Source organism: Acromyrmex echinatior, chromosome 1 (genome assembly GCF_024713525.1).
Source record: "Acromyrmex echinatior isolate Ae372 chromosome 1, ASM2471352v2, whole genome shotgun sequence".
In the NCBI taxonomy this organism is placed as follows: Eukaryota; Metazoa; Arthropoda; class Insecta; order Hymenoptera; family Formicidae; genus Acromyrmex; species Acromyrmex echinatior.
Genome location: NC_141852.1, coordinates 22,761,588 through 22,775,720, shown reverse-complemented (window position 1 = coordinate 22,775,720; position 14,133 = coordinate 22,761,588). Strand labels below are relative to the sequence as shown.

The 14,133-nt window shown below is 25.5% G+C and overlaps 1 protein-coding gene across 2 annotated transcripts; it reads right to left on the bottom strand.

Annotated features, from left to right (window-relative positions):
- Positions 1 to 939: 939 nt before the first annotated feature.
- On the bottom strand, positions 940 to 12,811 carry LOC147911076 (uncharacterized). 2 transcript variants are annotated; one of them, XM_087407883.1, is made up of 8 exons: positions 11,952 to 12,811; positions 10,361 to 10,635; positions 6,825 to 6,983; positions 5,906 to 6,170; positions 5,512 to 5,580; positions 4,578 to 4,664; positions 4,255 to 4,296; positions 940 to 4,042 (listed from the first exon to the last, which is right to left on the bottom strand). In XM_087407883.1, exons 1-8 carry the CDS (start codon positions 12,213 to 12,215, stop codon positions 4,013 to 4,015), a joined length of 1,191 nt encoding a protein of 396 aa, XP_087264009.1. In that variant the 5' UTR covers positions 12,216 to 12,811; the 3' UTR covers positions 940 to 4,012. The 2 variants fall into 2 exon arrangements, with proteins under 2 accessions (XP_087264009.1, XP_087264012.1); XM_087407886.1 differs by lacking the exon at positions 4,255 to 4,296 and having other exon boundaries at positions 11,952 to 12,809.
- Positions 12,812 to 14,133: the final 1,322 nt, after the last annotated feature.

Here is a 14,133-nt window from a genome sequence, read left to right as displayed (position 1 = left end):
TAATAATTTTTGTCCTTTCATCCTATCATAAATTATCATAGGTATTATAAACAAAACAATGTATTTTAAATATGAAAGATTATTTTGAAAAAGTAAATAAAAATGAAAAGTAAATTAAAAAATTATTTAATTCTTAACTAGATTTACGTTGAAGAATAAAATAAAGAGGAGACATTATATACAAGATAATATGTAAATTTATATGTAATTACAAGAATGTTTTTGATGTGTTTTATATATATATTAGGTGCGCAACTAAGTTCCCGCTGTTTGTCAACAGATGGCTCCAGCAGTAAGTGCTGGTCGATTCTGACATAACCTAAACGTCATGAACCAAGCTTAGACATATAGTAAACAAACCGCTTTGAAACATTAGTGATTTTGTTTTTACGTCATATTCTTTTGGTTGTGTGAAAATGTCTGATTTTGTGCCAAATAATCGTCATATGCGGGAAGTATTGATTTTCTTCTTTCATTCGAAGAAAACGGCGGCTGAAGCGCATAGAGAGCTCCAAAAAGTTTACGGAGATGCTGCTCTAAGTGAAACAACGTGCCGAGATTGGTTCCGTCTTCAAATGTTGACGACCGTCCGCGTGAAGGAAGGCCAAAAACCTTCGAAGACGCTGAATTGGAGGCATTGCTCGATGAGGATCTGTGCCAAACGCAAGAAGAGTTTGCTTCAGTATTAGAAGTTACCCGCCAAGCCATTTCCAAGCCATTTTTTCACAATAAAGTTGCATTTTCATCAAAATAACAGCGAGAACTTAGTTGCGCACCTAATATATATATATATATATATATATATATATATATATATATACAGGGTATTAGTTAAGTATGTTGCCATACTCAATAGAGCGATTCTTTGGTTTATTTCAAGTAAAAGTTTTACTTCATCGCGAAAGAACATTCGCGCGTGAACAATTATACGATGTGTCTGGTAATACACTTTCTCTCTCTCTCTCTCTCTCTCTCTCTCTCTCTCTCTCTCTCTCTCTCTGTGATATAATATAAAAATATTACAACTATTACAATAATATAAAAATATTAGTTGTTAAATTGCTGAGTTTTTTCACGCAGTAATTCCCATAAAAGAAAGTATGATGGAAGTAAATGTAAGTGTGAATAAATGTGAATATGTGTGATTAATCCGTTTTTATTGAATTAAATTTCTTTAAAGTTGTGAGTTAAAAATATACAAATAAAATATTGTGAAAAATTTCAACTTTAATCAAAATTTCTAAAATTGCAATTATTATTGCAAAAATGGAACAATTTATTTTAAAAAAAGAATATGATTGTGTATAATGTAGAAAAATTTTAAGTTTAGTTAAAGTTTTTAATTGCAACTATTGTGCTCGATAAAAGTGATCGTGTATAATAATCATTCTATTTTTAGTACAGACTGTTCAGTTTTTATCGAGGATAATAATTGTAATTAGAAACTTTGACTAAACTTGAAATTTTTCTACAAACTGTATTTTAACTTACAATTTTAAACAAAATTTAATTTGATAAAAACGGATCAACTTACAAAGGTCCTCTACCATCTCAACTGGCTTTAATTGGCGATATTTTTTCCTTAAAATATGTTTAAATTTTTCCTATTATATATTCATTTCATATCTTCTGTCACATATAATTTATAATAAATACTGTAATTTAATTTAACTATTCTTTTTATTTAGTAAATATTTATTTATCGTAAATAAATGTTATGTTTCATTTCATTATTTATCAAAATTTATCAACATTTTTCTCTCAATGTATTATATATATATATATATATATATATGTGTGTGTGTGTGTATATATGTTGTTTTATTAATTATCTGACAATAATTATCAGCATTAAAATATAGGTAAGCAATTCATTCATCTCTCTCTCTCTCTCTCTGTTTCTCTCTCTGTTTTGATTTTATCAAATATTTATTTGACAAAGTTTATTTATCTTATATCCTGCCGATTTTAATTGAAGAACTTCTTCTTTTTTAAGAATGTATCACGTAAGGGAAAGTAGAGTAATTGTGCGCAGCAGGTAATTGTATATCTTACAAAAATATATCATTTTGCTCGACTTTTGAGCTATTATTCATTGAGTTAAGTTAAAAAGTATTTGAGTAATCATTTTTCTTATCAAATTTTTTTTACTTTTTTTTAATCAAATTTTTTTTACGTTTTGATTAAAAAGACATTTAAATGTCCAAGTTATTAAATTTTATTTTATTTTATTTCAAAGTTGATTCCATTAATAGAATATGAAAATAGAATTATGAGAATAAAAAAAGGTTTTTGATCTTAATTTTAATTGTGTCATTTTTCTTCCCAAACTTTCACATCTACTTTGTCCGGACTTCCCCTATAAAAAAATCCTTAATGTGCTTTTTTATTATTTATTATTCTTTTATTACATAATTTATAATGCATACTACAATTTATTTATAACAATTTATAGTGGAACCTGGGGCATAATGAATCTACGGGATATAATACGATATACTCGATAACTTTTTATAGAAATGCTACTATATAATGAAATGTCAGACAATAGTTACTGTTAGATGTATCGTATTATATACAGTTATCAGTTGTCATATTATTTTTACTTGAAAATTGCTAAAAATTGTTTAATGCGTTCGCTGTGGTCCGCGACTGAGTTACAATTTCTTTGATATATTCACATGTAAAGTAAGCAATAATCAAATTTTGTTTTATATTATCATAAATACATTTATATCTTATTAAACAATCTTTTCTTGTCACTTTAAAATAAATAAAATCTATACAAATATATTGATTAGCTATGGTATTTTATATTATCTAAAGTAAAAATGTTTATGCACGTCGAGGCATATAACGCACTAATACATGGGGACAATGGTGCACAATGGCTGCGCCGTGATATCATCCGCCATGACACATGAGGCAGAAGTGAAGTTAGTGCCAGTCTTTACGTGTTTGCGTGTTTTTAGAATTGTATAAATACAAATATTGTAATCATACACGAAATTTTTAATTTTGATTTACGTTTAGTAACAGCAGTATATTTATATAATATATCAAATATAAGATTGTAAATAAAAAATTAATTTTACTCTAAAGAATATTTTAGTTAGTATTATACATATATAACAAAATTGATTTATTTATTTTTAATATGCTTAAAACTTGATCAAGCCTTACTATAATTATGCCCTGGGTGCTCCTTTCTCTTAATGTGCATTATAATTTATTGATGTGAAAGGAAATAAAAACTGTATATTCATAAGTCAAAGGAATCTGATAAAATTGATAGAAATTATAATAATACAATTTTATCTTACCGTTTCTAGATTATTAAAGTCTGTGTTTCACTGCTCGAGAAAATTATTTAAAAAAAAAATGTGTGTAGTAAGAGTGCTAAAACTAAAATGTGAATCTAAAGTGAATTCATAAAAGAATCAAGATCACAATTACGTATCACGGATATTTTGTATGGTTCATTTATTTGAAATCAAAACGCGATGGAAAATAGAATTTATCATTTCGTATTACGAATGATAATTATTTTTGTTTAATATAAAATTTTTTTCTCGCTTGAGATACCCTATATAAAAAAGCTTTTATAGTTACATAAAATTATATAAAAGTTACATAAAATTATAATATAATTAGATAAAATTACTTACCTATTAAAATTTTATATAATTATGTATAAAAAATAATTAATATGATTTTAAATATGATTTTCCCGGAAAATAATTAGATAATTACAAATAAAACTAGAAAGCTGGAAAACGATATATTGGCATTTTACTTTTTATTATATACAAAATACATACATGTTAAAAAGCGTATATATGATGAATTATGTATTTTTATCTGCTATTTTATATTCAATTATTATTATTATTAATATAAGCACATATTATGAATATATTTATTCAATACAACATTAATTAAATAATTAAACTGCCAGAATACACTGAGATTAATGTTCATCAATATTCTAGTATTGTTGCGTATGTCTCTATCAAAAGTATTTATTGTCTGTTAAACCCAGCTGAAAAATAAAGTCTTATAATATAATATGTTATAATTCTTATAATATAATATAGTCTACCAAATAATGTAGCTGCAAAAATCTCGAATTGTCATAACAATCAGAATTATTTAATTTAACCAAACTGCATTTAACTGTATACGTTGATATTAAAACATAACCAAATCAATTTTCTCATGCATTAGAGAGAAGGTCTATTGTAGATTATATACCAATATTAAAATTATCAGGACGATCAAAGTTGTGTAGTAGAACTGAAAAAAATATGCTTTCATTTTTTATACTTAGTAAAAATATTTATATTAAATTGAGAACAATTAATATAAAAGAATTTTGAATATGTAAATTAACAACGAAATCTATAAAAATGTTATTAATTGAGAAATGTTGTTAATTGAGAAAACTTTAATATTATGTTGCCATTTAGATATTTATGTAATTTACAAAATTGAATGTAGAACTATCTTTCTATTTATATATTATATATAAATTTTATTACATATATGCCCATATTTTTAATTTATGTTAGATGTACCTGGCGAATGAAATTATATCCAAAGTGGAAAAGTCCAATGCTAAATTTTACCTCTCTTAGTTTTATTTGCAATATAAATTGTAAAATCTAATTGATATAAATAATTGAATAAATATTAGTATTATATACTACCTTCGTAAAAGTTCAAACATTAGCATAAATGTTATCAAATGGCCATATAAAAAATTAAGGCATTATTATAAAATCAATTATGTTACATTGTTAGAATCAAAGGAATAACAATTTCTTAAGTTAAATAACATTTTATTATTTTTACTTCAATATGTATCAAAATCAATCAATTTTTCAATTGCAAAGTGTAAACAGTATTCATATTAATAATTAAATTTGAAATAAATTTAATATATTTTCTTGAGTTACATTATACAATTCCATTGTTTTAGTTACCGCATATTAAGAAAATTTGACGATCTATAGAAATGATTGAAAATAACTCAAATATAATTTATCAACATTTCAAATTAAACAGTGTATTCTCTTATATATTTTAGGCTACTTATATATGTATAATTCTTATAATTAATTTATATATATATATATATATATAAATTAATTATAAGAATTTTATAAATTATTTTCAATTTTATATATTAAAATGCATAGTGATTATTTTGTAGAACATTGATAGTATAATCAATAAATTTCAAATATTCGCTTACGGCATATAAAATAAAAAATAATTTATAAAATTTTTTCTACTCTATATATCCCTAACTATAATATTAGTATTATATGTAGTGTGCACAAGTATCTTAAAATATATGAGTATAATACAATTGCTGTTTCATAATGTCTCAATTTTTGCATAATCATTAGGTAAAATTTATGCAAGTGGCCAAACTTCCATAAGCGCTAGTAAAATTACGCATAAAATAGTTGAAATTTTATATAACATTTTATTATAATTATTTACCTGTTTACCTAAGTCCTCATCGAGATTATAAATGAATAATTTATGAAGAATTGCTGCTGTCTCATTTTTCTGAAATTGTTTTTATGCAATATGACTTTTACTACAATATTTGTAATAAAATTGAAAATTTTATACCCAATAAATAAGGTTGTGATATTTCAAAGAAAACTACGATATGTGTAAATTTATTATTACAAAACTGTTGCTTATGCCTATTATTCTAGTTATAAATAATTAATACTATTAGGTGTTGGAATTAATTCGTAGCGTTTTACAAGTGATGGGAAGTACTTTCATTAATGTATTTTTTAATGCTCATGTGAAATAAATAACATTCTTTCATTAAAAACGCTACGAATTAATTCCAACACCTAATATTTTAATTCTATTATACCTTACAGTAAATATTTTGACATATGTAGTTTATTGTGAGAAATAAGGCACTATATAATATGAAAGTTAAAGTTATAAATATATATCTGTAAATTATGTGAAGTGTCCATATTTCTATTTGTATATTTTCAAGTGAAAGAATCCAATATATATTGATATAATATGTAATAGTTTCTAAAAAGATCCATAACATTTGTGATAACATTTGTATGTTGAATACTTTATTTAGTTTACGTGATATAAAACACAGTTGTAGATGGACGTGTCTGTAATTAAATTAATTATTATAATTAATTGAACCGTAAAAATACGTACGAGAAATATTAAGTAAAATATATTTTTAGTCTAGAATTTGATTTAAATTATAATTTGTCATCGATTCATAATGTACAATTATTTCACACAGTTAAAGTTAATCATTTTTATGTATATGTATTACAATAATATACATATGAGGAGCACTTTAAAAATGCGTTTTGTCAAAAATTTGTTATTTTCAAAATGAGAAAGAAAGAAACTCCATATAAAAAAAAAATTACGCATTTTACAGAAAATTATAAAATGCTAATCAATAGGATGTGAAATATTAAACAAAATTGCCAATAATATTAAACAAATTCATTTTCTCTAGTTAAAAAACTTAATGCACTTCAAATATGTTTCTTCAGCATATAAATTAATGATGAAAAAATGCTTTCTGAACATCTCAAAGCTTATAATATAAGTTTTTTAACACCGAGCATTACATCATCTCTAATTAAAAAAATTAAATTTTGAACAAAGTGCATTTTGGAATTCTGTTCTTTATGAATACATATTATACATATGTATATATATATATATATATATATATATATATATATAAAATATTATATATGCATTCGCATATGTGTAAATAGTAATCCTTTAAAAAAAATTACATTATAATCCATACATATTGTTTGCAATTCTTAACTCCCGTCATCCGTTGACGGATTAAAATACATCTGTTTTGTCTTCTATCTGCATTATTTTCGGAAAGATCAGAACAGAGTACTTGTAAATGGTCATTGACTTGATGAAATCTGGAGCTTGTATATCTGAATCGAATGAAAGAGATGTAGTTATAATGTCTTTTATTAAAATTGAAATTAGGGTTAGCAAGTAACGCGTTATTTGTAACGTTACCGTTACAAGTTACTTTTTTCAGTAACGAATGCGTAACGCATTAAATTTTCTTCTGAGTAACGATCATGGTAATGCAATTTTTTGGGATAATGGTAATGATTTCACTAGTTACTTTTATCGTTACTTTATTTTTAATTACGTAAAAGTCGCCCTAGCCTATAACTAACTATAGCCCTAGAAAACAGAGATGAATCATTAACGGTCTGAAGTACGTTCAAAAACTTGACTTTATTAACTTCGAGTATCTTTTATCTTTATTCAACATTCGGTAACCAACAAGGATAAAATGATACTCGAGTTTATAGAGTTGAGTTTTGGAACACAACCCTGATTGACTGTCTAAATTACGCGATCACATGACACCTTTTTTCCATTGTATCCACAGTTCACACGTAGACTAATTTTCTGTGTAGCATGTGATGATGAGATTACGTGAGATTCTAGATATAATCTTTACAGTATATTTAATTTCTTAAAATAAAATTTTTTTCTGTATCATATCTCACAAATTAAATATATGTATATAATGTAGATTACAATATTATTCTTTAATTATAATCTAATTTTACCTTTAGAGTATTCACAATGAGTCATTCGTATCTTGTTTCTTTTCTTTGTACTTGACTAAATAATTCTTTCTATTCCTTTCCTTCTTTAAATATACAACTTTGTAAATGTTTTTTGAAAATGTTAAAATATATATAAGAATCAATTAGTAATTTTTGTATATTTGCAAAAATTATGGAAATTAATCCACACACAAACGACATCATACACAGTAAAAGAAAATTGTAGAGAAAAGCCTTCTATTATGAGATAGGTGCTTAATATGAGATAACGGCGTTTTTGTTAAACTTATCTAACTTTTGATAAACGTTATCTATTGGTTCCACTATGAATTTATAGCTCTTGAAATGAAAATTATTTAGTAGAAATTATTAGATCATGCCTGTAGTCATTGTAAAATAAAATTTTAGAATTTGGATATCTTCAAGTTTCATTGAGATGATTTAAACCTTGTTTGTTATTTAATAAATAAATATTTGGCAATAAATTTTTCATGTAGTGATAAAGTAAGGTCATACTAATAGAAAAATATGTTGAATATGGAATATGTTGAATTGTTTAATTACAGAAGTTAGATTTGATGATCGTAAAACTATAAAGCGTGAAAATAATATGAGATACCTAGGGTATTCCTAATATGACTCATGCTCCTATGTTACAGTGAAAATCATTGCTAAAGTATAAATATTATTGTACAATAATAAAAAAAACAACCGGAATGAACGTCTGCCTATAATAATTTAATTCTTAATACATATAGAGAAAAGATATAATTAAAAGGTATAATTTAAAGATATCTTATTAAAGGTAATATAAAAAATAAATTCATTTAAATACAAAAATTACAAAATGCAGTATATATTATGTGAAAGCGAGTGTGGCAAAGTAGACAGCGCTCTGCTATGGCAGAGATCCCAGGTTTGATTCGCGATAAAACCAAAATATTTTCATACACTCATTCTCCTCTCGGAAGGAAGCGGCAACCCACCGAGAATATCTTTGCCAAGAACACTTCTCTAAACAAAAACTTCGTCGTTTGGAATCGATGTTAAATTGTAGATTTCATATGAACTGCATATGACTAGCGTGCGCACCGCAGACATATGAGAGAAGTCACCACGCTCAGACACGAGTAACAGGACTAAAGAAAGATATATTTATATATATATAAAATGTGATATAACAGATATTTCATACTAACTATTTCATAAAAATGACGCACAATATTTACTATAAGCATATATTTTTTGAACTTTATTCCTCTAATAAAAAACAGAATTTTGACATCTTTTTTATATGTATCGCAGAAATCTGCATATAATATTTTATTAGTGTCAAGAAAAAAAAGTAACGACTTATTGTATACTGAGTAACGATAACGGTAACGAGTTACTTTTGCAAATCAATAACAAGTAACAAGAACGAGTTATTTTTTAGAAAAAAGAAACGATAACGGTAACGAGTTATTTTTATGAGGTAATGTTACCAACTGATTAAGATATATGCATTACATACATATATTTTAATTGCATTATTAATAAATAATCAAAGTCAGACTAAACAAAGTTTCGATACTTGTTTTTTATATTTTATTATATTTTATATAATATTTTGAAAATTTTTAGTACTGCATTTTATTAGCAATTTTTTTACTAACATGAGAAAATGTGATACTAAAAAATTCTGAAAAAATTCTCACAAGCGGAAGCTCCGAAGTGACCATCACCGATTTTAATGAAACTGGGCAGGATTTTAGAGTATGTGTATGATCCCTTGAATAAAAATCATCCCCCATTTGAGTGTAGATAGTCTACCGGTTCCGAGATATTTTAGTATTAAAATTGATAACGGTATTTCCTTTAGAATTTATTAGAACGTTCATACTCAACTATTTAGCATAGTGTATAATCTCTATGTATAGCACAGAATTTGCAACAAGATCTTTGCAAAATCTGTGCAACATTGCTGCACTGAAAAAAAAGATTTGCTGTAGCAAATTAGATAATAAAATATGGCGTAGCGTCTTTAATTGGCTGTAGCAGCCAATTTTTGGTCTATCCGCAATATCAATACAAAATTTCAAGATCTAACACAACAAAAAATTGGCTGCTTCAATTAAAAATGCTATGACATATTTTACCATCTAATTTGCTGCAGCAGCCAAACCTTTTTTTCAGTGTGCAACATGCAATGTTGTTTCAATGTTGCAATTTTTGTACAATATTGTTGAGATTTTGCAGTGATATTGCTGTAAATTCTGTACTGTATAAGGGAAGAATTGTTATTATATCTATTACGCTACAAATACTTGTATAAACGTTCTAATAAAAGGAAATGCCATTATCAACTTTAATATTGAAATATCTTGGAAACAGTAAATTTACGTTCAAATGGGAAGTGATTTTTGTTTAGGGAAATATACTTTTACAATCCTGTCAAGTCATTGAAATTGATGAGAATCTGGAGCCTCCCCTCTGGAGCCTCCCCTTGTCAGAAATCTATGAGAAGGAAATAAACAATTTTTGTCACTTATTTTTCTGTAAAGTTGATAGTGAGATTTAATAAAAAATTGAAAACGAATATTCGACGATTTTTAGTAATTAATATCTTACTGACTATTGCGAAAATTGCATAATGGTAGATATCTTTTCGATTCAGTTTAGTTCGCTCTATTAGCATATGAAATATTTGGCGCTCATTCTGTGACATCTTCTATACTAACCCAAGGATAGTTCCCCAGATCAGAGCACTTAGGATATTTACAAATATCGGATGATACAGCAAAAATATTTGATAAATATGTACGAAATATACAGGTTTAATAAAAATAAATTTCTGCTTAAAAGCTATTGCTAATAAGATAGAATAAATGAATACAATCCATCCGATTATTATTCGAATTATCCAATTACACAGCCGTTGGTATTCCTTTGGCACACCGAGTGCTTCCAATGTGTCGTCTACTACAGAAAGTTCTTGCAAGCACATTTTCAATTCCTTAAAAAATACATAAAAAAAATTGTTACTTTATATTTGAATAAAAAGCGTTATTGCAATATATATATAGGTAATGTGATAGATAAAAAGTATTGAAACTTGATTAGTATTTGAAACATAAGAAAAAAGCTATTAAAAAAGCTATTGTTAAAAGTTAATTTAGAAAAGTAATCAGGAAAGCCGCCGATGCCGACATACCATTTTGTTTTTAGATAATATTTCTTAAACAAAAGATAAAAATAAAACTTTAAAAACATAAAAACTAAAAAATGTCTTATCAGATAGTATAAGCACTTTTTATAATACTGTTTACAATTTTGCAATAATTAATTTTTTTGTAAGATAAACAAAAATGAGTGTCTAATAAAATAGGCTCCAAAACTGACACAGTAGGAAATAATGTTATATATTTTTATTCTTTTTTTTTACAGGAATTATCTGTATAAAATACCTATATACGTGAATGTATATATTTTTCAGAATCGTTTCACTTCGTTATAATTTTTATTGAATTATATGCATATTTACTTTATGCTGTTCTGCAAGATGCAAATATATAACGCGATAGTTTTTCAAGACTTTTTCCACATATGCACGATTGCCTTCACTGCTCCAATAGAACTATTTAATACTATAAAGTACAACATTATAAAGATTAAATTAGTTTATGATTTGTTTTACAGACAGTTGTGGCGGTTTACGCTGCACTTCAATTTTTAATTTAAAATCATATTACAAAAAAACTAAGAGAAAAAAAAATATAAATAAACTGAAACTACAAGCATTAATAATACTACGACATAATATTATTAATAATATAATCACTATTATTTAAACAATACAAAGAAAATATAAAGAAAATTATAAGAATTTTATTTTCGCATTCGTAAAATTTGTTTTTAGCTGATTTGGTATAGAAATAAACCACATATACGAATTATGAGTGTGTACTTTTTTAATTAGTTAAACAGATCATGATTTTATTAGTAAATATTAATAAAATGCAATAGTTAGTTTCTGAAAAGTAAGGGGGTGTCACTTTAGGAAACTTATGTCAGTATCGGTGACTTTCCTCTAGAAATATAAATATTAATGTTGCCAAACATATTTCATCTATAATAAATAATAATATAAATATTAAAGTTGGTCTGTTCAGAAACTTTTTATAAATTTGTATTTGCCCATAATTGAGAGATTAAGACTTCTTTAATATTCTCAATAAAGAAAATGATTAAACAAAAGTTAAAGAATTTTAATAAATTATATAATATTAGAGACTAACAGATTATGAGTACATTAAAAATGTAATTTTTTACCTTAAAATGACAATGGCTAACAAGTATCGATGTAATCGCGGTGCTAATCATTATAATATCCATAAGATTGGATATCTTATTCTCCCAATATTCGATATAAAATGAATAGTAAAAGGAATACGTAAAATAGCTCCATATGATCAAGGTATACAAGCCAGAGAAATACGGTCTTGGTTGTCCAAGTGGATATTCGAACAAGCCTAAACTGCAGAACGAGCCAATAATTAATAATGGTGCCAGCGCTGTCTGTAGCGTCTTTGTCATAGTTTCCACAGTCGACTAGCAATTTAAATTCTTATCGCACGAGACACAAACACGTTTAATATTCTTCATAAGAATTTCAAAAATAGTTTGTTTCTATAGATCCTCTAAAAACCTTGTGAGAATTATACTGTAAGGTACGTACATTGAAGGATGAAGTATATACATATTAACTAACAAGTATTGAGCGACGGAATAAAACATATATGCAGATAATCTAGATTAGATTACTTTATTCTCGCGGAATTTTTATTCATATGCATGTATTATTGCATAGCATAAACAAATATAAACGTAACCTCTTTGTAATATTATATCTTTATTGTAGGTGTTCAAACATACATAATAGAGCATGGAGGAAGACCTATCTTTTTCCACTGTACGTAATAGATGCTTCCATCATGCATAATAGTATGGTAAAAGAAGACACGTATCCTTTTTCTTTCACCATACATAATAGATGCTTTTTATTTACGTCACTTTTAAACGACACGTATACTGACGAGATGAAGCTGATAATTTGGATGAAGTGTTTTGTAAATATTTAGAAATTAATGTACACACAATATAACGTTTCTCATAAATTAAACGCGCATAAAATTATTTTTGTAACAATAATATAATTTAGTAATATAAAATCGTAAAATTGCTCATCGGGTCGGTGAGTATTGAATTAATTATGTTTTTATTGAGGTAATGAATGTGTGGTAATTTTATTAGTATACTGTATATCTATGCACCTATGCATAAATTTAATAACAATGTACTAATAAGAATATGTATTCCACAAATCCGTTGCCTTGAAATGGATAAGTTAGAACAGATTAGGATAAAGCACAGACTTCTATAAGTCTCTGGGGTAAACTTAATCTTGGATAATTCTTATTATTGAATTTATTGCGCATACAAGTTTGATTTAGTGCGTATACAAAGTGCTCTCGTATGTATACATTGTATACGAAGAATTTTTTGAAGAATTAGAAATATTGTAATAAATAAATTTGTTAATAATAATTATATTAATAATATTATTAATTATATTAATAATATTATTAATAATTTTATTAATAATTATATTAATAATTTATTAATAATATTGTCTCTCTGTGATCAATATTAAAATTGAATTAAAATTTGAATTTTTATTATTGAGAAATATATATAGTATAATTTCTTGAAAATATAAAGATAAAGAAAATAAAGTGATATAGAAATAAAGAAAGTATAAGAGATAAAAATAAAAAAATGTTAAAGACTGATTTTTTTAGTTACTTTTATTTAAGTTTGCTGATGATATTTATATTTTATGATTGTAGGAATTTATGTATTTAGAAATTTATTTATTTGTAATTTTATATTTAACGGACACGACGTGATCGAGGATCATTAGTACATATGTGAGATAATAAAAAGTAAGAATAAAGACGAAACGGGTAAAGACGGAGAGTCAAGATTGAGTTGTAAAAGCGTTCATTTGATAATCGACACTTGTGACAATATAACTGAAAATCATCTCAGTGAGTAAGTGTAACATTACAAAATTATTGTATCAAATAAATTACTTATCTGATTTGAACTTTGCAAGTGATTATACTTCTCATCCAATTAACAATATCGATTCATATATTGTAATTAACATTGCAAGGTTTTACAATGATCAATAGAAAGAATGAGATTGATATTTTTTTATATGAAATATATAAAATGAAAAATATATTGTAATAAAAAATATGTATAAAAAATAATTAGACTAAATAAAATTGTTATCTGTAGATAATATAATATTGAAAAATGTTTGTTACAATATAACAAATATTATTTCATTATTTTTTCCATCTATCCTATACAAGGTATTGTATACCGATGTTGTTATACCGATAATTGTTCGGAGTTTGTGGACATGTAGAGCGAACATATTGTG

Coding starts and splice junctions, on each gene's coding strand:
- LOC147911076 (XM_087407883.1), bottom strand. CDS start 12,215: ATGACAAAGACGCTACAGACAGCGCTGGCACCATTATTAATTATTGGC. Junction 4,665..5,511: donor ATGAGGACTTAGGTAAACAG/GTAAATAATTAT, acceptor TATATCAATTAG/ATTTTACAATTTATATTGCA. Junction 4,297..4,577: donor GATATAATTTCATTCGCCAG/GTACATCTAACA, acceptor TATTTTTTTCAG/TTCTACTACACAACTTTGAT.